The 25,346-nt window shown below is 45.5% G+C and overlaps 1 protein-coding gene across 1 annotated transcript; it reads right to left on the bottom strand.

Moving 5' to 3' along the window:
* Positions 1 to 1,590: 1,590 nt before the first annotated feature.
* On the bottom strand, positions 1,591 to 19,533 carry NANS (N-acetylneuraminate synthase). The gene is made up of 6 exons (XM_054584952.1): positions 19,324 to 19,533; positions 15,860 to 16,075; positions 7,816 to 7,915; positions 6,548 to 6,702; positions 3,642 to 3,908; positions 1,591 to 1,815 (listed from the first exon to the last, which is right to left on the bottom strand). The coding sequence occupies exons 1-6, from the start codon at positions 19,453 to 19,455 to the stop codon at positions 1,606 to 1,608; spliced, it is 1,080 nt and encodes a 359-aa protein (XP_054440927.1). The 5' UTR covers positions 19,456 to 19,533; the 3' UTR covers positions 1,591 to 1,605.
* Between the last annotated feature and the right edge of the window lie 5,813 nt (positions 19,534 to 25,346).

Below are 25,346 nucleotides of genomic sequence, written 5' to 3' on the forward strand. Positions count from 1 at the left end.
AGAAACCTCAAAAGTGCCTTTACATCTAACCCAATCATTTTAAACTCTAGCTTGGGTAGATGTCTAAGCACTATGCTCCAGAAATCCTGAGAAGAGAGAAATTAATTCTTTGGGGATGGCCCAGAACTGAATTCAGGCAGAGGGCATTCCTGACAGAGGAAGAGGGGTACACTGGCCCCTACACCTCTGTTCACCCCTGCAAATCGAGACTTGTTCCTAGACCCGGAGCCACAGGGGCCAAGTAATAACAGCCCTTGCTCTTTGCCAGGCAGTTGTAACGCATTACACCTATTAGTTCACTTGACCCAACCACTGCACATTCTCAGCCAGAGCCCAGGCCAGGCCCTCCATTCTCTTCCAAACCCACATCCTGCTTCCAGGCCCGGGAACACGTCCCTCCACTACCATGCTGTCTCTCCTTGTTAGGGCTCAGATATCTGCTTAAATGTCACCTTCTTGGCTGTTGTAGAAAAAATGCCATGGAATAGGACATTTTGATGGTCTATTCAAAGTCTCTTTATAGGGAAATTGAAAGGGAGAAAATATCAGTATCAGACAGAAATTGGTTATCACACTTTTAGTTCCTAGCACATCAATTTTACAGGTTTTCTTTTACACGAGTACAACCCAGGATTCCTATCCCACCCCATCCACACATACAGCATGAGTGCCTTTCTAGAAACTGTTTTGGAATCTACAGGGGAGGGAGGCTCTATACTCACAAGTAAAATTTCGAAAGCTAATTTATGTATTTGAAAAGAAATTCAAATGTGTAGTTTGAAACAAGAGGAGTTATAGTAAGCAAGGTCAAATGTGTACAAAGAATTTGAAAATACATTTGAAAAAAATCATTACTCTCTATTGGTTCATAAGAACAAAGAGGAATATGACATGAAATCTCCGTGAAAGGTTCAGGCTGCTGTTCAAGGCAGTATGACAATCTTATTAGCTGGCTTTATAATTTCATTATGCATTACAGAAGGACTGATTTCAGCACTACCACGTGATTCAAAGTCTCCACAACCTGCAAATACACCAAGCCCCACATTCCCTGGTTCTGTTTTTTTCCCCCATTGCACATGTCACCTTTTAACAAACTGTGATTTACTTACTATGCTCATGGTTTATTGTGTACCTGTCCCCATCTGAATGTAAAGTCCTGAAAAGAAGGGATTTGGGCTTATCCTCCGGACCTAAAACACAGTCTGGCACATAGCGGGCCCTCCGTATCTGTTGAAAGAAGTGAATGCCATTTCCTTCTCTTTTCTGAGAGGTGAGCACTTTAGGTATTTCTCTGTCTGCAAGACCCTTTGACCAACACCTTCTCGAATACCAAGTGATCACTCTACAGCTAACTGAAGACAGTTTTTGCTTTTGACCCCACATCCCCTGCTGGGCCAGCCAACTTGAAGCAAGAGATGGTTGTATTTGCTCTTTGTGCCCTTTCAATGGGCTTGACACAGGTCTTGGCCCCAAAATGTCTGCTCTCGGGGAGTGGGAGTGGATGAGAGCTGGGTCTCTGCAGACCACCGCTCTGTCCCACTCACCTGATACACCCAACAGTACCAGCAAGGCAATTCAGAATTCAAATAATGGCACTTTATTTTAAGACTTGATTTTTTTGCCATGATTGTCTACTGATTCTTCCATGATGGTGTCGTCTTCTTCAATAGCAACCAGGACCTTCTTGCCCACCAGATTAAAGATGTCTTCAGGAGGGTAGCCTTTGGGCTCACCCACCTTCACAGTGAGCATGTCCAGTGTTAGAATGGTGCCTTCTGGAATTTTCACTTTGGCCACCACAGACTTGCCCAGCTGTGGAAAAAGTTAAGAGTCAGTGTTAGTCTCACAAAAGTAACTAGCGCATGTTGCTTTACACTCAAGGTCCCTGGTCAGTCTTCACAAGGTACCTGAGAACAGGGGCCCCGTTTCCCCCACTGGATGCCTAGAACAATCATCTCTCACACAGCAGGGACTCGACCGGTGCGGGGTGAACTCAGATTCAGAGGCGGGGCCTTCACAATAAAATGCAAAGGAAAGGGCGCAGGTTATATCACCAAACAGAGCCAGGTCCAAATCCCAGTCAGCTGGTCCAAATCCCAGCTGTGGCTCAGTTTCTCTGTAAATGGGAAATAATAATGCTTCTATCTTATCAGATGACAATAAGGATTAGTGATAATATATGTAATCTACCTGGAACATAAAATCTTCCTGATAAATGAAAATTATATCATTTACTTTTGCCATCATTTAGTTTATTATCTCATTTCAAACATGGAGAAACTGAGGCTCAGGGAGAGCAGGTAATTTGGCTAAGTTTGCATGGAGCTGGAATGAGAACCTAGCATTTCTCATTCCTGGTCCACTGTTCTCAAGAGACATGAACTTTATGGCCACCTTGCTTAGTAAAATAGGAATATGGAGGTCTCACAAGACGGTGTATGACTGCTACTCAGAGGACCAGAAAGGGAGCCTCCTAGGACATGGCAGACAGGACAGGAGGGCGAGCAAAGTGAAGAATATGTGGATATCTGAAGTTCATGACCAGCATTTCTATGTCTCATCCACAATGCTGCTAAACAAACTATTTACTATATTCCTCTGTATTCTCCATGTAAGAGCCAAGGAATCAATTCTGGAATTTAGTACCGAGGCAAAACGTCTATCAATGAACAATGATCAGATTATACATCTTGTAATTTCACTGTTTGTTCAGGGAGCCAGAAGACTTAGAGCCAAATTAAGCACTCAGTTCTCATTCTGGTTTTTGGTACAATTCTCTCCCCGTTTCCTCTATCAGGCAGTTTGTTTCTTTTTGCTATTATTGTTATTCCTGGTGTCTATGTGTGTCTTTGATTCGAGGGAAGTGAGTGGGGGCCCACCAGGATAAAGGATGACGACACTCCCCATGCACACCTGGTGGTTGGTTTTTGCCTACACCCAGACAGCCCGCAGCAGATTAGGAGTGTCTGCACGCCCGCCAGCCCCGGGGCGCCCGGCTCTCTGACTCAGAGGCCAAGACGGGTCGAGGCCACGGCTTCCAAGAAGCCCAGATGGTCAGCGTGCCTGACAGTGTTCCTTGCCCTCACCATCCCCTCTGCCTAAAGGTCAATGCTACACAGCTCCAACTGCCCCTGAGGGAATACTTGCATCATTCCCTGACAACCCCTGTGAAAACCAGCCAGCCCTGTCCACCCAGTTCCTCCCCTGATTAGAGATACCACGATGTACCACAGGCCCTTCTCCCACTGCCTCATGGGACGCCCTCCTAACTGGATGTTTCTCAAGGCTTCCCCTCCAAGGGACCCCAGACTTGACCTGCCCGAGTGCCTCATGAGGTCCTTGGACACCACCCCCACCGCTTACGTGTCCTGGAGCCTGGAGCTCTGGGGCTGCACGCTTCAGAGACTCAGTGAGAAACTATAGCCCGATCCTCGGCCGCCAGAGGAACTGCCGAAGTGCCCTTAAGTAGACTGTTTCTCCCGCTGCTCATGAGAGCCAGAGAGACTCAGAGGGTTGCAGTGATGTTCCATCACCATTCCCTGGCCGTCTCAGGCTGGGTGGGTACTGACCCTCCCTGGCAAGTAAGCCCACTGCGGCCCCCTCGCACAGCGGGGCCAAGCAGGGCGGGCAGAACCCACCTTCTCATTGCAGGCCATCTCACAGGGCAGCAGTTGCTTGGTCGGGGAGCCCATGGCCCTCTCCACAAGGCGCACGGACCGCACCAGCTCGGCCAGCTCCCCAGGCTCCAGTGAGGCAGCGTGGTCACTTCCCTTCCAGGTCTTGTCCAAAGTGATATGGCGCTCCAAAACCTTGGCCCCCAGAGCCACGGCGGCCACAGATATTGCTATACCTGTTTCATGCCCAGAGTATCCTATGGGAATGTCAGGAAAGAGCTTCTGATATTCCTTTAACATAGAAAAAGGGGAAAAAAAGGTTAAATATTATGGTGCTTTATGCATATATTCCAGAGTCAGGCAGCTCTGGCTAGAGTCCCAGTTTAGCAGCTCACCATTTTGTGTAAATACGGACAAGATACTCAGGCTCTCTGGGCTTCTCCTCACTGGGGATAATACTAACAGTCGAGGGCTACCATAAGTGTACAAAAAGCACTGGGCACGCTGTAGACGCTCAAAAACTGGCTACTGTTATCCAGGATGCATTTGAAGGATGTTTCCCATGGTGCAAACCACCAGGAATAACAGCTGTAACTACATGCCTAGACTCATTCAAAAAACACCCGGCCCTGGCCGGGTGACTCGGTTGGTTGGAGCACTGTCCCATAAACCTAAAGGTTGCAAGTTTGATCCCTCTCTGGTCAGGGCACATATCTCGGTTGCGGGTTTGATCCTAGTTGGGACACATACCAATGGATGTTTTTCTCTCTTTCTCTACCCTCCCTCCCCCAAATCAATAAACATATCCTCAGTTGGGGATTGAAAAAAAAGCATCTATCACATTTAATTAGTCTGAGCTGCTGAAAGCAAGTGTGCTATATGCACAAATATCATCATCAATAATATATATATAGCCCAATCTCAAAACAATTCTTTGGTGGAAATGCTAAATAATTAATCTGTTATCTATAATTCACTGAATGCAACAGAAGACATTCTAAGTCGAGTGGTTCTTGTCAGTGAGGGGGACCAGAAAGCTTAAGCAGACTAGAGAGACCCAGATGGGGTTTAAGAGGATCAGGACAGCTGAGTGGCAAAGGCCTTGAAAACCAGCCTTTGAGGGTGCACGACGGTCAAGGGAGTGCAGGCTGCTAGGTCGGGGGGTTCACACTGCTATGACCCGGGGGGCCGGGCCTGAGATGGGAGGGCTGGCAATTTGACACTCGCTGTACCCTGGTATCAGAGAGTGGACAGGCATGAGTGCACCTCGGGTGGGTCTGAAAGGGAAAGGGGGGCCACACCACACACAAAAAGAAAATCAAGGAAAATACCTGGTGTCACAGGTACTAAATTGTTGACTATTGTAATCTCTGTGAGATGGGATTAAGATAACATTCACTTTTTATGTGCTATAATTCAAGACTGTTTGCGTTTTTAAAAATCATGTTTCAATTTTAAAAATAACAGCATTCAGAGGTGGCTAAACAGAAAGAAAAGACTATCAAGTGGGAGAGAGACAGAAAGTTAGATAAAAAGATACAGTGTCAGTTTTCAAAAAAGGTTAATTTTTTAAAAGTGAGATATGAAGAATGTAGCAACTTGTACAAAAGTTTACACTACCATGAAAAAAAAAATGTCCAATACTGTACTGAAAAGAAAATGTAAAAGGAAAACTGGTCAACTGCAATATCACAATTACATGTGTGTGTATATATTTAGAATTATACTAATATTACTATAATGCTTTTGTATGATAACTACAAATGTATATAGTTATAATGAAGTTTCAGGTGCTGATAAAGTTGGCCAGAGACAGTAAGAGACAAAGAATTCTAGTCCCAGCTTTGCCACCGAGCTGCTGTGAGACCTCAGGCAAGTCAGTTCTCTTCCCTTTGGGACTAGACTTCACCATCTGTGATGGAGTTGACGTAGACAAAATCCTGGGAGAGAAGTAGCTCCCTCAAGGCTGTCACTGTAACATGCTGAGCCTCAGGGATGCTCAGAATTGCAGTAGAAAATTAACAGAGCTGGCAAATAACACAGAGCAGGAAAAGCCAGAAGTTTCAAGAAGGTCGCCTACAATTCAATATGAAGAAAAACAAAGATACTTGTACACGAGTATGTTCCTAACAGCATTATTCACAATTTCCACAAAGTGGAAACATCCAAAATGTACATCAATAGATAGAAAAACAAAATGTGGTATGTACATACAATGGAATATTATTCAGCTTAAATGCTGACACATACTACAACATGGATGAACCTTGAAGATACTACGCTAAATGAAAGATGACACAAAAAGACAAATATTGCATGATTCCACTTATATGAAGTACCCTAAAATGCACAGAGACATAACGATGGCTGCCAGGTGCTGGGGAAGCGGAAATGGGCAGTTAGTGTTTAATGGGTTTAGTTTCAGTTTGGGAAGATGAAAAAGTTCTGGAGATGGATGGTGGTGATGATAGCACAACAATGTGAGTGTACATAATACCGCTGAACTGTATACCTAAAAAATGGTTAAAATGGTAAGTCTTTGATTTTACCACACATAGGCAAAAGACAACACACTAGGAAAAGATACGAGCCAGCAATTCACAGAATAGGGACCTCTAATGGCCAATACATACACATGGGTAAAGAAAACGTATATAGACAGTTTAAGGACTTAAATTTTATAATGAGTGAAATTAAGGTTGGTTTTAAGAAAATTTAATTTATAACCACCCTATTTAGATTGCATCTGCTTCTTTAGCTGCAGTTAGTTGGTTCTAATTTGATTCTATAACAGCAAGATTGTCAAGGGAATCGTGTCAATGCTGGTAAGAACTTTGGTTGTAAAAAAGGCTGTGTTCCCCACTATAAGTGTCCCTAGCAAAGCCATTTTGCAGTAGCCCAATGAGACAGGGGCCCACCCTCCTGCTCACCGCGATGACGCGCAGGTTGACGTCCTCGGGCAGGAGCGGGTATGCACTGGTGCACTGGAGGAAGCAGAAGTTGGGGTTGAGGGGCTTCACGATCTGATAGACTTGCTTCATGGTGTCCATCGACTGCATCCCGCTGGAAATCACCATTGGGCGGCCTGAGTGACCCAATACCAACACCATCGTCACTTTCTTTTTAGTGATTCTGATTCTCCCTCAAGCACACCCCAACTGTTGGTTCTCCTCAGTCAACCGAACTTCACAAACATCTCTCAAATATTTTGCCAGCCACTGTGGAGGAACAGAGGTGAGCTTGGTGGGTTCCTGCCCTTCACCACGAGAAACACAGATTCCCCCCATCCCCCAATATTCTAGTTTAGGAATTCCACAGTCCTGAGAGAAAGATGAGCATCTCATTTGGGATTAAGAGGTTGCACTGTGTGGTAGGGTAAGCACAGACCCCAGATTCAAGAGGATGGGCGAGTGTGAGGCCGACCTGCTACTCACTAGCTACGTGGCCTCCTCTATGACACACCGTATTTTGCTGTGTATGATGTGCACTTTTGTGCCCAGATTTTTGAGGGAAAAATAAGGATGTAACATTATACATGGGTAGTGCCTGAAATTCTTTGTATCTGTTCCTGTGCTTCATAATTATCTGTTACATAAAATTACTTCGACTATAATGTTTAAAAAATGCTAAAATTCCTTTATAACAAAAAACAAGTACCTAAATAGTAAAAACTGAATTAAAAAATTAAAACAAAAGATTTTTTTTTCCTGAAGGCTTGGGCCAAAAATGTGGGTGTGCATTATACATGGAACGCATTATACACGGCAAAATATGGTAAATATAGAGCATCATAATTACATTACCTGCTTCAGTCTCAGGGTTGTTGTGAGCATCAAATGAGATTGCTCATATTGTAAACCCCTCCTTACAAGCTGTAACGTGCATACATTAGATATTATAATATACCCACAGACTATTTCTCAGAGCTTACTCTAAGAAGTTTTATGTATAGTGTCCTAGCCTCAATTTTGTATAATTTATTATAAATTAAAAATAACTTTTAATTAAATCCTTCTAACAACTGTGTCATCCTTAATTTCTTCCCTTTCAGGTCAGCCCAAGAAAAAGGAGAAGTATGTGCAGATGGAAGAGTTTTCTAAGGTCTGATTTCACGAGAATCCTTTATTTAGCTGCCACTAAAGGAGTAAAAATGTGGTGTGGGCTCCCTGAGATTTTATGACAAAAATTAAACACGTACCTTTTTTGGCTGTTTTTTCCAGATAAGGAAAATTGTTAGTGTCTCCAGATCCAACTTTGAAAAATGGAACATTCAGTTCATGCAGAAACTCAACTGCCATCTAGAAAAATCAAAGGAGTTCTTTTTCACCACTGTTCAAAAACACTGCCCTCAAGACAGGCAAGGAGCCACAGAGGAAAAGAAAAACCCCTCCTTTTACCAGCCAGAGGGACTCTCTCAACACTTGAAAGCAGGCAAAGATTTGTTATCAGTCATTTCATTCAATTTCAAACATTCTTTCATTCATAGCCACCCATCCGTTTGTCCAGCAAACACTGCATGCTGGCCTGGCTGGCGACAGAACCCAGAAAAGAACCAGACCCCGGCCAGATCTTCGTCCCCAGGGGCACGAGGCCCAGTGAACAAATTCAAGGGGCCACGACCTAATCTTGACCCAGAAAAACTAGGCAGTGAGAAAATGAATGTCCCTCAAAGGCCTTACACTTTATGCAGAACCAAAAAGCCAGGAAAAGAGGCCGTTTCAATCCTTGCCAAAAGTGGAAAAAATGGAGCATCTGATGCCCAGCCCTGACACAGTGACCCACAGCTGGCAGGGCCTGTCACACCCAAGCCCTCTCAGCCCTCAGACCCTGCCGCCCACAGGGAAAACCGCAGTCGCTCTTTTTTTTTTTTTCCTACACAATATCATTCCTTGAAATCACCTCTCTAGGGCCCTTTGCCATCCTCACCTGGGATTTATCAATAACACTGGCAAGTGTGCTAAACACTCGATGGAACCAGAAGACCACAAGTTTTAAGAGTAAAATCTCAGTTTGCCGACAAATTACAAGAACTCCCAAACTACCTTTTACTGCTATTTTTTAAAAACTGAAGTTGACAGTCAGAAGTGGGAGAATCAATGCCTGGGAATGTTTCCAAATATCTAAGGGCTATCTGTCCCCAAGTACCGCCCAAGTTTGAGAAATAAGTTTGGTCGACTCGATGAGCTAGGTCAGTGCTCCTCATGCTCCGACCCAGGTACACGATTCTCCCAGGGATCTCATTAAAATGAAATGCAAACTCTGATCATCAGTCTAGGGTGGAGTCTGAGAGTCTGCATTTCTTTTTATTTTTTTAATTGAATTTATTGGGGTGACATTGGCTAATTATAAAATTATAACATTAAATAGGTTTCAGGTGCATTTTTAGTAAGTTCCTGAGTAATGCCAAGGCTGGTACCCTGTGAATCACACTCTGAGTAGCAAGAAGCTAGGTCACCACGCCTCAAAATCCAAAGGGCACAGGGGCGGTGAGGAGCAGTATGGAAAGGTCATTCGGCCAGCAGGCTCTTCAGCCAACCCACTGCGGCCTGAACTTCCATCCGCCTTCCCAGTGTGTGATAGGCTACTCCCAGCACAGTGGCTGCACTTAGGGAATAACTCTCCTCATAGGTAAGTCCTCTGATACTGTACTGGTTAGAGCTGTGGGGAAGCCATGTAAGTGGCTAAGCAGCCAGGGAACGGTTCAAGGACAGTTTGCAACCCCCTACTTCCAAGAGACACTGTCCAGTGCGGCCCGAGTGCCACTCACCTCCAAGTGCGGTAAGCCACCTTTGCTGCAGTTCTTGCTGCCACTACCTCCTTTCTATTTTATTTCTTCCTCTTCTCTTTCCTTTCTGTATTTTTCTAGCTCATTCTCTTCTGTTAACTAACCCTAGAATGGAACTGGAAAACATTCTTCAATGTTTATGGAACAAAGTCAAATTTTTCCACGCCTCTCCCTCTATCTGGCAGATGAAGAGAGTGTTTTCTATTTTCAGAGGGAAAGCCCTATGCTAAGTTTTCTTCTATCTAATGTTCAACTTGGGAACAAGTGGCTCATGATGAAAAAGTCCTCAAGGGCCTAAATAGATGGATGAGCTCACTCAGGAGAGGTACAGAGCAGGCAGGAGCAAGGAGGGGCTAAATGCAGAAAAAACACTTTGCAAGAGCTTACCCGTGGAGGTTGTAAAGTTTACAATTTTATAGTGAGAATAAAATACAAAGGGCAACTTCTATCAAAGGGATAGGAACGCCTCATTTTGCAGGCCTCCCGGGGAACCATCCCCACCTAGTGGCCATTTAGAAAACTGCCATTTCAGATTGATCTCTGCAAGGACCGCGAGCCCAGTCATTGCAGATGATGCTAGCCTCCCACCCAGGCTCCTGGGCCTCTCCTCAGACTGCATCAGCACCAGTGGCCCCCTTCTCTCTGTGGACTCCTTGGCTTGCCCCAGCCCTGCCCATCTGGCTGTCTGTCCCCCGTTCCACTTGGGGGTGCAATGCAGCAGGCAGCCTCACAACTTCTCCTCCATCCCACCCCATGGCAAAATGTCATTTTGCCCTGGCCAGGTTGCCCAGTTGGTTTGAGCATCGTTCCATACACCAAAAGGTTGCAGGTTTGATCCCCAGTCAGGGCACGTACCTAGGTTGCGGGTTTGATCCCCAGTCAGGGCACATACGGGAGGCAACCGATTGATGTTTCTCTCTTACATTGATATTTTTCTCTCTCTCTCAAATCAGTAAACATATCTTTGGATGAGGATTTTTTAAAAAAGCCTTTGGAGTCTGCCCTGGGCATCGAACTGGGTTAAATACACAGAAAAGGGTCCCACCAGCAAACTGGCTTGGGTGAAATGCTGCACTGCCAGAGCTCCCTCTTAACGGGTCCCTTTATTTGGGGGAAGGGGATTTACCGATTCTAAATTAATGAGGATCGACAATGTGTTGCCAGAACCCACTTTCCATATCACATCCTGCGAGAAACTTTGGGGTCCACTGATCTAAGAGGTAACAGAAGAGAGGAGCTGGGGGTTTTCTAAAGCCCCTACCATGTTCCTCAGCTTTGGGATCCTGTAGGGAAGGAAAAAAGAAGCCCATGGTGATGAGTTAGAGAGGAGCCCAGGGTGAGGAATGATGAGCGGGGGAGCAGGCAACCAAGAAAGGGCTGGGCCTGTGCTCAGCCCAGTGGCCTGTCAGAGCGCAACCCGGCTAGGGCAGGAGGCACCCTGCTGGCAGGTGGCCCAGGAAAGGAAGGGAGGAGGAAAGAGTGCACCGAGGAGGCAGGCACTGCGAGGGAAGGGCAGCTCTGGTAGGACAGGCCATTTGTGTGTGCAGGGCCAGCTCTATGGTCAGAGCTGCCACTGGCTTTGAGAATATAACTCTCCCTTTAGACCAAAGGCACTCTGCTCGGTTCAGCGTGTGGCACATGCGTCTGTGCAGCTTTCAACCAGGTGCTCTGGTAGTTTACTCAGCCTTTATAACATTCTGCCACGCCTTAAGCTTTCCTTCGCACACAAAGAACACCCTAGGACAGCACACAGAGTGAATGCCTACTGTCTATGAGGAAGTCCGGGTGGGTAAGCACCCAGAGCCATCTGCTAGGTAAACATGAAACAAGGGACCAACCCACTTCCAACAGCCAGTAGATAAGACATGCTGGTTCAGCAAGGGGACCTGCCCTGCAAAGCAAATTAACCGCTGTGAAGGCCCTTAAGAATCCACTTCTCCTCACTGCCTGTGCCCAGGTCAGTCAGGAGACCGGTTGGGAACAAATGGCATTCCTAGGGCAGAGGAACCTCCCTGCAAAGATGGTGTAAGCAAGAAAACCTCCAAAGGGTTATAAATACCAGAACAACGATCATATAGTGGATGCAGGTATTGCGCCGGCCTTGCTCCCACAGGTTTATCTCATTGAATCTCCACCCCAGCCCTATGGGCAGGCATCTTTATTATCCCACTTTACAGGTGGGGCACCTTCGGCTCAAAGCAGTTACATGACCAGCCCGAGCCCACACAGTGAGTGTCAGTGCCGGGACCTGAGCTCAGGGTGGCTGCAGAGCACGCGTTCCACACACCAACAGAAGCTTCCTGGGAAACCAAAAGGCTGCAGACTGAGAGGTAGCCCCGAACTACCCACACCCAGGCTCCTCCCCATCCCCCAACTTCTCCTGCTTCTCACTGTGAAGCCCCCTGGGAGCAAACAACCTGAAGAAGTGACTTTTCCTAAGCAGCCTCACAGATGCAAGGAGGTGCCCTCTCTCCTTCACAGTCCACATCCAGGAGCTCAGGTGCCTGACACACAGGCTGAGCAGAAAAGGCCTTTGCTGATCTTACAGTGACTTAGGACGTCAGAGCTGGGACAGCGCTTGGGCAGCAGTTTGTTCACACACACAAGAGGAAAAGGGGGCCCAGAGCGGGGAAGGGGCTTGCCAGGCTCACACTGAGATTATCTTAGAGCAGACAAGGGCAAGAACCCAGATGCCTGACCCTCTGCCCAAGTTGCTTAACTGCAGCTAATGTCTGAGCGCGCCAGCTGTGGGCTATGATTTATATGAATGATCATTTAATCCTCATGACCTGACAAGACGGGTTCAGGAACTAACCCACGTTACAGCAGAAGAAACAGAAGCCAAAGAGGTTAAATAGCTTCCCCGTGCCCAACAGGAATGACAGGCAGAGCCATAATCAAGCTCAATATCTGATCCTTGAGTCTGTGCATTTACTCACCAGACCACAGAGCCGAGGGGTGCACCATCCGGCATGGGGCCCCAAATGTTCCAGTGTTTGTGCTCTTAAAAATAAGAGGACTCTAGAGAGCTTTTGTGTGGGTTCTATCTATTTGTATTTGCTGAATTAAAATGAAAACTGAAGAATTTTTGTTTTCTTTAAATTTTAAACTTTTTGAGATAATAGTGTCACATGTAGCTGTAAGAAATAAGAGATCACATGTACACTTCACCCAGTTCCCCCAATGGTAACATCTTACAAAAATGTAGTGTAGTAGCACAACCAGGAGAGTGACCCTGACAGCGTCCACTGATCTCACTCAGATTTCACCATTTTCACAGGTTCTCACTTGAGTGTGCGTGTATTTAACTCTGTGCCACTTCACCACATGCACAGACTCACGCGACCACCACCTGTCACGAAGGAGCTATGCCGTCGCTACAGGGCTCCCTCGTGTTACCCCTTTACAGCCACATCTACCTCCCTTCCTTCCTTTCCCTACCCCCTGACAACCATTAATCTGTTCTCTGTCTCTCTATTTCTGTTATTTCAAAAGTATTATATAACAGAGCCATATAACATGCAACCTTCTGAGTTTCGCCTTTTTACTCAGCATATCTTTGAGATCCATCCATGCTGTTGCATGGATCAATAGTTTGTTCCTTTTTATTGCTGAGTAGTATTTCGTGGTGTGGATGTACTAGTTTAACAATTCATCTGCTCAAGAATGTTTGGGTTGTTCCAGTTTGGGATCCAGTTACTACAGATAAAGTTGTTATGGACACTCAGGTACAGGTTTCTGTGTGAACATGAGTTTTCATTTCCTTTGGGATAGATTACGAAATGACAACTGGTGGGCCACATGATAAACATATGTCTAGTTTTATAGGAAACTACCAGTACTCTCAAAGTAGGTGAATTACACCTCACTGAAGTTGTTTTTTAAAAGAGAAACTGCATATTACTTTCTAGAACATTCTACATTCCCACCTGCAATGTATGAGTGATCCATTTTCTCTGCATTCTTGCCACAATTTAGTGTCATTGCCACTTTTTATTTTAGCCATATTGATGGTTCTGTAGTGATGCTACTCTGTGCTTTAACACTGACAAATTTTTAAATCACAAGCATAGACAAGTGCAAAAGAAAAAGTAGATAAATCAGACATCAAAATGAAAGATGTTCGTGCTTCAAAGGACACCATCAAGAAAGTGAAAAGACAGCCCACAGAATGGGGAAAACTTTGAAAATTATGTAAGAAGTTGTCTCTAGAATATGTGAAGACAAATAACCCAAGTTAAACATTGGCAAAGGATCTGAACAGACATCCCTTGAAGAAGATAAACAAATGGCCAATAAGCATATGAAAAGATGTTCAACACTGTTTGATTTGCAGGGAAATGCAAATCAAGACCACAATAAGATACCCCTTCACCCGTGCTAGGAAGTCTAGAACCAGAAAGTCAGATAATAATAAATATTGGCGAGGATTTGGGGAAAGTAGAACTCTCATACACTGCTGGTGGAAATATAAAACGGTGCATGGCTTGGCAGTTCCTCAAAATACTTAAACCTTGAGTTACTGTATATATTCCCAAAAGAAATGAAAACATGTCCATATAAAGCCTGTACATGAATGCTTATAACAGCATTATTCATACTAGCCAAAAAGTGAGAGCAATCCAAATGTCCAGTGACTTATAACGGGATAAATAAAATGTAGTATATCCATAAAGTTGAATATGATTTAGCAATACAAAGGAATGAAGAACTGATACGCGCTACAATATGGATGAACCTTGAAAACATGATGCATGCGAAAGAAGCCAGACACAAAGAGCTCCACAGTATCTGATTCTATTTATATGCACTGCCCAGAAGAGGCAAATTTATAAAGACAGAATGTAGATTAGTGGTTGCCTGGGGCTGGGAGTATTGGGGTGGTGGTGGCAGAAGAGGAATGACTGCTAATGGATAGAGTTTTTCCTTTGAGGGTGATAAAAACGTTCTAAAATTGATTGTGGCAATGGTCACACAACTGTGAATATACTCAACACTCTGTGTACTTTAATTGGGTGAATGGTATGGTATGTCAATAAAGCTGTTACTGAAAAAGAACACACAGCACACCTTTCCTTAGTGGCTGCCAGAGGAATCATGTCACAACACGTCACATAACCTCTGAAAAACACTGCTATATACTTTTGAGGATGACAGTGAAAAAAGCAAATAACATTTGAGTATCATGAAAATAGTGTTGGCCTCATGAACTTTCTTAAAGGTCAAATGAATCCCCTGGAGGTTTGAGAACCACTGCCATACTCTTTGATTTGTTTATAATTTTTTGTTATTTTGGTTTGTTATTGTTCTTCGTTGTCCCTCACTGCAGTGGAATTCCCAAATGACGTTTCTTCCATTTCTCCATACTTCGGACTCAATGCTAAGATGTGGTCAGCATTTAGGAAAACCATCCTGGGGAAGCACCTACATGATAGGGACGGGCAGTGAAGAAAAAGGAGGAAGCTCAAAGGCTCTGCTGAGCTCTCGGAAGCCACACACACATATGGACTGACACTGAGGTGGCAGCTGAGGGACTGCAGAAAGCGCACTGCACCAGGCTTCAGCTCTGCCTTCAAGACCCCTTTGCTAGTTGTGCGACACTGTATAAACTTCCCGGCCCCTCTGAACCTGTCTTCATCTGTAAAATGGGGCACAGTAGCAGTTAAATATATTACTATATGTGAAGATGCTTTGTAAATTATAATGTATACTTCAAAAGTAGGAAATTATCATTGTTAAATGCACACCTAGGTCTGAAGAAGGTCATGTTGATGAATGCTATGAACTGAGGAATGAATCTGGGCAACTGAACTGAAGCCTAGACACAGCAAGTTTCTCAGAGTCCTAGGTTCTCTGCCTCCCCACATTTTTTTAAACTACCAATGGCCAGGCTACACTTAAGTTTCTTAGCACTCAACTGACAGACCTCTCAATAAAGCTAAAATAAAGTCAGGATTCTTTGAGTCAACCAGAACATTTGAAGTGACCCCAGATCATTCTCTAGGCCTCTGATCCTTTGTGCCACCCCTTCTGGATAACACCAGTGCCACACTACTCAAACCAGCCAAGGCCACTCAGCAAGGAGCAGAGGTTTCCTGACTCCTAGTCCACATCACTTGCCATGGGGGGAAACTGGACAGCGGGGGTTTCCCACACGCGTGAGGGACTCTGGATGCCAGCTCAGAGGGAGCATGGCTGCCCCGTGCTCCCAGAGACAACTTGTTTTGGAAACTATGGTGCTCTTCCCACAGACTCGCACTGGGCCTCTGCTCCCTCTGGCCTTCCGTTTCGTTGGGCATTTATCTGGTTAATACTATGGAAAGCTCTAGGTCCAGAAAGCACAAAAAAGTCTAAGGTGAGCAAGGGCTGGAGTGAGCTTTAAGCCAAAAGCCACCAGGCTGCCTGTTCTTCCCTGGGTCTACTAAAGTAGCAAATGACAGGGTGGCAGAGGGCTCACCTCATCCATGCCAGAGGCGGTGAAGAAGATGCCAACCTCCTCGGCGTATCTCTGCAGCTCCCTGTACTGGTCATGGCTGAATTCCAGGTGGCGCTTGTGCTCCCCGTATGTCTTCCCCCAGGAATGCTTCGAAGTATACAGCCTCTCCAAGGCTTTCCGATTAAACTTGTACTCCAGCTCACTCTTCTGAAACTTGGCGCAGTCAGCTCCGCACTCCTGCAAGATACAGCAGGGCTCCTTTCAATGACTGTCGTGGATTCTCAGAGAGAAGAGAAATGTAGGGGGCAACTGCTATGACATCTTATATTTAAAAACAACGTCAACTGGCAGAGGTGGTCAATGACCTGCAAACGGGAACAGGAGAAGCAAAAAATCTCAAAGGAAGAAAAGGTTGGGAATGGGGCTTCTCCTTCTCACCTCCTTAACATGCAAAAAAAAAAAAAGGGAGGCTTTTTTGGCTTTGTTTTTTGTTGTAATATTAAAAGTAATTAATCAAACAGTTAAGGAAGATTTTAAGTTGTGCAACTCAGCAGAAGACAGTAAAATGAGCACTGGACCAGAATTTAGAAGAAAAAAAAAAAAATCAGAACCTGACCCTAACTCTTGGAGAAGTCACTTCTGGATCTCTACACTCAGTTTCTCCATCTATAAAATGCTCTGGGCTAGCTCCAGAATCTGTTCTGAGGGGCCCCATAAAAGGAACAACTCTGCTTTTAGCCATTTTGCACCTATGCTTTTCTGAATGACACCTTGTTTGAACAAGAGATTCTGGGGCAAAGAGCAAACAAATAAAACTTAGAAATGCCCCAGCCTTACTATAATATGAAAGCTAGACTGTATGGCTATAAAAGCTATAACTCTATTGCCAGTCAGCACAATCCCTCAAAGTTGTTTTTTAAAAACCACTCAACAGAAATATTAAGGAAAACCTTCTTAAGGGTCATCTTACTGACATTTCTTTAGTCAGAGAAGTATCATTGCTATTGAAAACCTTGGCTCCAGAAATGTCTGTGCAAAGAGTGCTGGTCCCACTCCTGGAAAAATCACAATACAGCACAGTCAGAATATGATACTGGAAAGAAGGTCAAAGAACATTAGAAGCGAAAGTGAGGTAGGATAACACAGTTCCCATTGTCTAGATGAAGGTTTCAAGGCCCAGAGCGACCTGACCAAAGTTGCACAATGAGTTTCCAGCAGAGCCGGCCAGATCACTGTCTTAAAGGCTGCAGACCATGCGTGTCCTGGCTCAGGACTACAGCCAGATCCCTGCTACACCCAGGCCTCCAGCAAGCTAATGAGGAGGTCTTCACAAAGTGTTGCTTAGGCTCCCTTTGCTCCTCTCCTTTACCTCAAGACTTTCACTCAAGAAGTTAAAAGGTTTGTCTCCATCTGGGCAAACCTTCCATTTACAGAGAGATGATAAACGTGAAGTAGCAGGAACTACATTCCACATGACAGCAGTGGTACCAGAAAAGGTTCCTCTTCTTTTCTCAGCTTCTTTCCTAAATATGAGTGATTCCCTTATCTGTTTAAAGCTATGATAAACTCTAGGTTCAGAAAACACAATCACTCTCTGTTTTACTATAGGGCTATGGTTTCTTTTTTGAAGGTTTTACTCCTTCTCTACTGGCAAAAAACAAGCAGCAGAACTCCAGGATAAGCCAAGGCATCATGCTCCATTTCCATCAAAATTTGAAAGTTAAAAATATATTCAATTAGCAAATCCCTAATTATAATAAATTTATATTACATAATTATAATAAAATAAAAATAATTGAGCTCTGGCCAGTGTGGTTCAGTTGGTTGGACCATGGTCCCATAGACCAAAAGGTTGTAGGTTCAATTCCCGGTCAGTACACGTACAGCAGCTGCCATAACATGGCATACTGTTTTATAGCAAACTTTTGTTTTAATAAGTAAAAAGAGTACACTCTACAATATGATAAGTAGTATAGTAATTACATATACCAGCAACTTAATCATTTACTATCATTATCAAGTTTTATGTACTGTATGTAATTGTATATGCTATACAGTTGGCATTAGAACATTTAGGATTTTGGTACCATCAGGGCACCTGGAACCAATCCCCTGTGGATATTGAAATTTTGGGGAAGTCAAGTTGTAAGCAGGTTTTCAACTGTGCAGGAAGGTGAGGGTCCATGCCTCTAACCTCCACATTATTCAAGGATCAACTACTTTTATACAACTGGCAGAGCAGTAGATTTGTTTACACCAGCATCACCACAAACAAGTGGGTGATGCATTGTGCTAGGACATTAGATGGCTACAATGTCACTAGGTAACAGGAACCTTTCAGCTCCATTATAGTCTACCTTATGGGAACACCACTGTATATGCCATTAGTCCTTGACCTAAGCATTGTTATATGAAGGAACTATATTGAACCTTATGTGCCAAAATCTACGCTGTGCGCTTTACATGAGTTACTTCTTTTGATCCTTATAAGTCTGAGGCAAGTACTATTATTTTCAAGCCTGGTTTTCAAATGAGGATCTGAGGCTCACAGAGATTAAGTATCTAGCCCACGTTCACATAGTTGGTTGAGCCAGGATTGAACCCAGAGTTCTGGTATTTTAACCATTTTACATTCCAAACACAAGGAATGGCCGGTGAGAGAGACCACAGCAATTCCCAGAAACTTCCAAAAATTCCTGCAAGCAATTTAACATAGCTGGAAGATGTCAGAGATAAGTAACAGGCTGGAAGGGGCCAGGTCATCAAGGTCTAGAAGGCAGGAGGAAAATGATTCTTTTTCTTATCTTAACTTGCTAGGTAACTTAAATTTTTGAACTTCCCAGTCCTGCATCAATACCCAGAAATATATCAGTTGGATGTGTGTCAGTGCCCCAACATACATCAAACCTGACTATTCCCTAAAGGACTCGGGACATAACCAGACACCTGGCCTCCATCATCCAGACGGCCTGGCATCAAATTGATAAGCATACTGGACCAACTAAGAATGCAGAACTGATTAGTCTCAAGGATGTGACTTTACAATAAGAACCCCTAACTTTCTTTCAGAACACTTCTGGATTTTTGCCTACTTGAGTTTCCAGACTCTAAGACCCCTGAATAAATCTTTGTCGTTTATTTCTAGCCAAAGCCTCCTGACGACTCTTTTCGAATACACTGGACAGAGGGTTCCGACTTTACCCAAGGTCAGTGGGGGAGCCACTGAACGTGTTCGCAGGGGTACAACCTGATCTAATCTGTGTTTTAGAAAGACCATTCAGCCACCAGGAGGGGGCGAGGGAGGTCAGGATAGAAGAATCAGGGTGGAGCAGGAATGAAGAGGGTTTCGAAAGATTCAGAAACTGACCAGGCAAGCAGGACGCCAGGCCAAATGCAGGGGCAAGAGAGGAAGGTGGTCCCGGCTCCTCGCGACCCCTCCGCTCTCCAGAGCCCCTCAACCCTCTCCCCTGGAGCGTTCCCCTCACCTTGGCCACGCGGATCATGCGCTTGGCCACGTCCAGGTCGCCCTGGTGGTTCTGGCCGATCTCGGCAATGATGAAGCACGGGTGCTGCCCGCCCACCCAGCGCCCGGGACACAGCTCCAACTCCAGCGGCATCGCTGCTACCGCACTGCCACCCCACTCCACTCGCCTAGGTCCCACCGCCGCCCTGGCCTCAGGTCCCTTCAGTCTGCAGTCCAGGGCCCACACGTAGCCCCCGCCACGTCAGCCCGAGCCCGCTACGCAGCCAATCCGCGGGTTCCGCCAGCCAATCGGGGCAGGGGGCGGAGCTACCAGCTAGGGGGCGTTGCCGCGGGATGGGGAAGCTCTGCTCGCTGCTCTTGGGCCCGGAAGTGTGGTACTTGACGGTTGCAGAGGCACTACGGGTGAGGCTGGACAAACATTCTCTGGCGGAGGCTGAAGGCTGCCTTCGCAGGACGTACTCTAGGTCCAGCTCCCAAGGGCGACGGGAGAGCGTGCCCTACCGCTGGGGTCCCCAATTCCCGGGCCGCGGACCGGTACTGGCCTGTTAGGACACGGGCGCGCAGCAGGAGGTGAGCAGCCCTCTGGCTGGTGAGCGAAGCTTCATCTGCTCCCCATCGCTCGCATTAGCGCTTGAGCTCCATCCTCCACCACCCCCCTGCCCCGCCCCATCCGTGGAAAAATTATCTTCCACGAAACCAGACCCTGATGCCAAAAAGGTTGGGGACTGCTGCCCTAAAGTATAATGGAAAAAACGGATTTTGGATTTAGAATTACAGTGCTGGTTCGAGCCCAGCCCTTACCACTAACCAGCTCTTGATCATGAATGCGTTAGTTCTTCGTGTCTACAAAACCCTCCCGACAGTACTCAGCTTGTAGTAAGCTAGAACTAGGACCCTGAACTGCTTCCCAGCCTAGGAACCTAACTCTGTTGGGTTGGAGGCAAAATTGAGAAATAACAGCCAATTTGAAAGAAAAAAATAACATTGATTTCCAGCTTGACTTACCAGAACTGCTGAGCAAAGTAACAAGAACAGAAAGGAGTGGAAGAGGCATCTCTGGGTGGAAGGTGAGATGGGAAGTTTTGGACACTTAGTATAAATATGCTGGTGAAACTATCCACCAAGCAGAAGGAAAGGCAGGCGTGAAGCTCAGACAGAGTACAGGTCTGGGTGGGAGAGAGAGAACTGGGGACCATCCCGAGGAAGGAAAATACCACGGAGAGGTTAGACTGCTGAGGGTGAGAGTGTGCAGAGGGATAAGCAGTGTGAAGGAATGAGCCTTGTGCAGATGCCCTGGAAAGAGAGGAGAAAGGGACCATTTCTGTAGGTGACATTGTGTCCTGAGGAGGGGAGACTCACAGGGTCAAAGGCCCAGAGTAGTTCAGGAGGAGGAGGAGCAAGAACTTGGGAGAAAGCCCACTGTTCACAGCAGATCTGGTGGCCAAGGAGCATGAGGAAACAGAAGGGGTGAAAAGAGACCTTTTCTTGGGAAAGTTCAGTTGTTAAAAGCAGATGGAAAATGGATCGTGGACTAGAGAGAAGTCCCAGAATTGAGGGGTTCTGAAGAAGTGCATGTTTGGAGGCCAGAAGAAAGTAACCAAAAGCAAGAAGGAGATTGCTGCTGGGCGCATTCATCCGTGGTATGTGGGTGTGCTAGACTAGATGGCATGTACTTTATGTCTCTCAAGTTTAAATGGCTTTTCACACCTGACTGAGGCTGATCAACATACCCTGGTCACAGAGAAAATGAAACTCAACAATAAAGTAACTCAGTCACTTTCAGCTAAAGAAACCATTATGGTTTTGCTTAATTTGTGAATAAGTAGAAATTAAGTTTAAAGGGGAAAAAGGAGAAATTATGCTTTAAAATACATTTATCCCACAAAAGCAAGTTAGGCTGATGTTATTTATGATTAAATAAGAGCTTCCAGAAAATTAAAGTAGTACTAATTTACCTTACTATAATAAGGAGGAAAGGATGCAATTTTCATTCCTCTTGTTTTTTTAAAAGTTCCTGGTACTTTCTGTTGCTATTTCTGCTTGGATAATGAATCAGTGTTCAATCTGTTGAAATGGATGAGAGCATGTGGGAAGATCTCTAAAACAAATTAAAACCAATGAGGGATTTTTGTCCGTTATTAGCAGGAGAGGCAAGGAAGGGTTTAGCTTTGGAGAAACTAGATTACCTGGAGTGCTGGGTGGTGGGGATCAAGGTAGAGAATGAAGGCCCAGGCCCCAGACCTGAGATCCTGGGGTCTGGGGTCCCCGTGGCCAGCCTGACTGTTAGGCCCCTTTGGAAGTTTGCTCCTGAAAAGCCTCCTCCAACATAAGACACCTGCCTAATTTTTTTAATCCTCGCCTATGGATGTGTTATTAATTGTAGAGAGAGAAGAGAGAGAAACAGATGTGAGAGAGAAACATCAATCGGTTGCCCCTAGCACATGCCCTGACTGGGGATTGAACACAAAACCTAGGCACGTGCCCTGACTGGGAATCAAACCTGCAATCTTTTGGTGCATGGGGACAATGCTCCAACCAACTGAGCCACCAGCCTAATTTTTTGCCACTCTGTACTTTTGAGTTCCCCTAAATGATCATGATCTCTCACTTCCACGCCTTGACACAGGCTGTTTCCTGAGCCTGCCCGCTCCCCACTCCTCCACCCCCACCATACTGAGCCATACTTGACCACCTTCTGTGGGTCGTTCAGCCTAGAAGGCACTTCCTCTCAGAACTTTCTCTGATCTCTCCAACAACCTTCTCTGGGCTGCCATAGGATCTCCTTCGTTACCCACTTACTACCTTTTATGTTAACTGCCTCTTCTCCTTTATAGTTCTCTCTAGACTGAGCTCCTTTGAGTCAGGAAACAGCTAGAGCAGCTACTAAGCACTAAACCCAGAGCAAAGCCCTAGCAAACAATGGTGAACAAGACAGACCAGGCTTCTGCCTTTTATGTTGCTTATAGCCTTGTATTATAACTGTGTCCTACAGGGCCAGGAGATCCTTCAGAGCAGGGTCTGGACTGTTCCCTACTGTATCCTGAGTGCCAAATACAGGATTTCTTAATACTTAGTAGGTACCAATAAACATTTTCTTGATGAGCAAGTGCTGAAAAGGAAAGAGGACAGTGAAGACTGAGGCATAACTGACTTCATGTTTACCCCCTAACCACATTCAGCCTCTTAGGGGAACACAATTGCTCCCTCCAGTCAACTTTCTGGAAAATTTCTGAGGAAGAAGTGAAGTACCAATCCACCCAAGTTCCCCAACCCAAGTGGTAGTTGTCAGTATTTAGGTAGCTGAATCCTAAGCATTTCACGGTTCCAACTCCGAAAACTGTTCTCACTCTGTCCTGAACCTTTGGAAACAGGGTCTTGCCAACGCCTACCTTGCTCCTAGACTGAGGAGGAAGAAATAGGTTCACTAACTTCCTCATCAGTGGAACCAGGAGCCAGAGGGCCTAAGGAGGCACACTGGGCAGAGTACAAACTTTGGACTCAGGCAGAGCTGGGTTGGAATCCAAGCCAGACCCGTTTACTGGCTACTGAACTTCGGGTAAAGCCCTTCACCTCTAAACCCTTCAGTTTCCACTTCTGTAAAATGGCGCTTAACAGTGTATTTTTTTGCAGGGGAGGTGGAGGGTTAAAAAAGAATCCTAACAAATGGCCAGCTGCTCCCTTACTGCAGAAGTGCCCCCTAGTGGCAGATACATATCCTGCTCACGCTCGTGTGAGACTGTAATGCTACTTACCAGAAGGCTGCCTAGTGTCACTAGTAAAACCGACATTCTAGGATTCCGATTGCAGTTTTTGGAAAATCCCTCATTCGCCATCCGTCCTGGGGGTGCAGCCCTCATTCAGCCTTTTCCTAATAAGTGTTACAACTTCCTCTCTGGTCTCCTGCTACAGGTCTATCCCTTTCTGTTCTGTTGAGCCCAAAGCACAGCTGACATTGTCCACCAGCGCCCCAAACCCTTACCTTTCCTTGGCAGGGTGCTTGGGTATCTGGGAGTGACAGCATGAGTAACTTCCAGCATCCCTGTTGCTGGTTAGAACTTGGAGTGTACCACATTCAGATTTATACAGCTGCAAGATCACTTAACTTGGGTCCTGTATTTTTTTTTTAATCCTCCCCCGGGGTTATGCTTGTTGATATGAGGGGGATGGGAGGGAGAGACATTTGTTGGTTGCCTGCTGCAGTACCCCAACGTGCCCCAACTGGAGATCAAACCTAGGTGTGTGCCCTTACTGGGACTCAAACCCACAACCTTTGGTGTGTAGGACGATACTCCAAACAACTGAGCCACCTGGCCAGCACTGGGCCCCATATTTTCAGGTGAGGAACTGAATAAAGGCTCACAGAAGGGAAAGTGACTCAGAAAGGTCACATACCAGCCAGTAGCCAGGCTGGGGCTAGAACAGGTCTTTGGATTGCAGTCTCCCTCCCAACTCCACTCTTGCTCTCAGGGCTGGGATGGGGGTGGTCCTGTAATGGACACACACACATACACACACACACGGATGTGCACACACCAAAACCCTCCTGGCCTGTGGTCAAGCTCCTTAATCAGAGTAACTTTCAGTCATTTTCTTTTCCCTATGTGCCCTCCCCAACTCTGCTGAGACAAGCTGTGAAGTATGGCGTCAGAGATTATGAAGCTGACCTAATTGGCTCTGGGAAGAACTTCTACACTTCCTGTAGTCTTGGTGGTTTTCCTGCAGAGCAACTGTTTGGCTGGCCAAAGCTTAAGAGGGCTGGTAACTTGACTCCCTTTTCAAACTGTCAACACAGTGGTATCGCCAGCCTCATTAAAATTGATGTCAGCACAAGTTGACAGGGCTGTGGAAAAGAGAAGGTCATAGCCTAAGGGTAGAACCTTTGTGGTTCTCTCTCCTTTCTTGGTGGCAGGGTAGTGTCAGAAATGCAAAGGGCTGACCCTGCTGTAACTATCCTCACGTGTGGTGTCCTGGTGATGGGGGTGGGGGGGGGGGTCAGCATCTTAACAAGACTGTATTTCCAAGTGTTACTCTTCAGGTCCTGGATTCTAGTAGCAGGAGTGAATTCTGGGTAAGGGCACAGTATGAAGAGCTCTTGTCTTCTGTGCCTCAGTTTTGTAATCTCTACAATGAGCAACGGTTCCAACTCTTACTGTTAAAGGACAAATGATTCAAATGCAATCATGACATTCTGACTTACTGCACAGGGACAGAGCTGTTGCTTTGGCCGGAGGACACAGGTATGTGTGAAAGGGATGCGTCTACTGACCAGAGAGGACCAAGTCAGGATTAGTCAGCCCATCACAGCTCCCACCCAGCTCAGACATTTTATAACTCAAATATTTGCTGCAAAAGCTGGAGGCAAACCCACTCAAAGATCTGCAGATGGGAGACAACTCCAGAAGTAAGGTCTGCTCTGAGCTTATCACCCATAAACTTATGTCTTCAAGAATTTAAAAATTGTCTTTAGTTGAGAACAGCCGAGCTTCAGACCTCCCAGAGGTCAGAATTTCACAGGCTTCAGGATAACCTAATTAAAAAATGATGGAAACGAAAAGCTGACTTGATAATTCCCTAGACATACCGGCCACATATAGTAGGCCAAGTTGACATTTTATAAAGTGAAGGCCCTCTAGGGTAAGGTCCCAAATCACTGGTCGTCTCATCTGCCATTCTTCCATTCTTTTTCATTCTCTAGTCAAACTTGCCTATTTGAATCTAAATGTACTCAGCAATCCCTACCTCTGCTCATCATGCTCCTCCCTATTTCTCCATTATTTCTAAACCCTATGCATATTTGCTTGTATGACAAACCAAATTTTCTTGAATTTCCTTTGCAAAAAGCAAACTCCACTTTAGACTGGAGACCAAATTTAAAACACACAACTTGAGGGTTCCAGTGGTAAGAGATACTATGTAACTTTTTCTAGATATAAATTAAAATTTGGTTCCCATCTTTAATATTGCATTTACATGCATAAAATCCCCTCATTCTAGTAGCTTATAGCTAAGATTTACTAAAACAAT

This window comes from Pteronotus mesoamericanus, unplaced genomic scaffold (assembly GCF_021234165.1).
Source record: "Pteronotus mesoamericanus isolate MK-2021 breed Mesoamerican mustached bat unplaced genomic scaffold, CSHL_Meso_final contig_78, whole genome shotgun sequence".
NCBI lineage: Eukaryota > Metazoa > Chordata > Mammalia > Chiroptera > Mormoopidae > Pteronotus > Pteronotus mesoamericanus.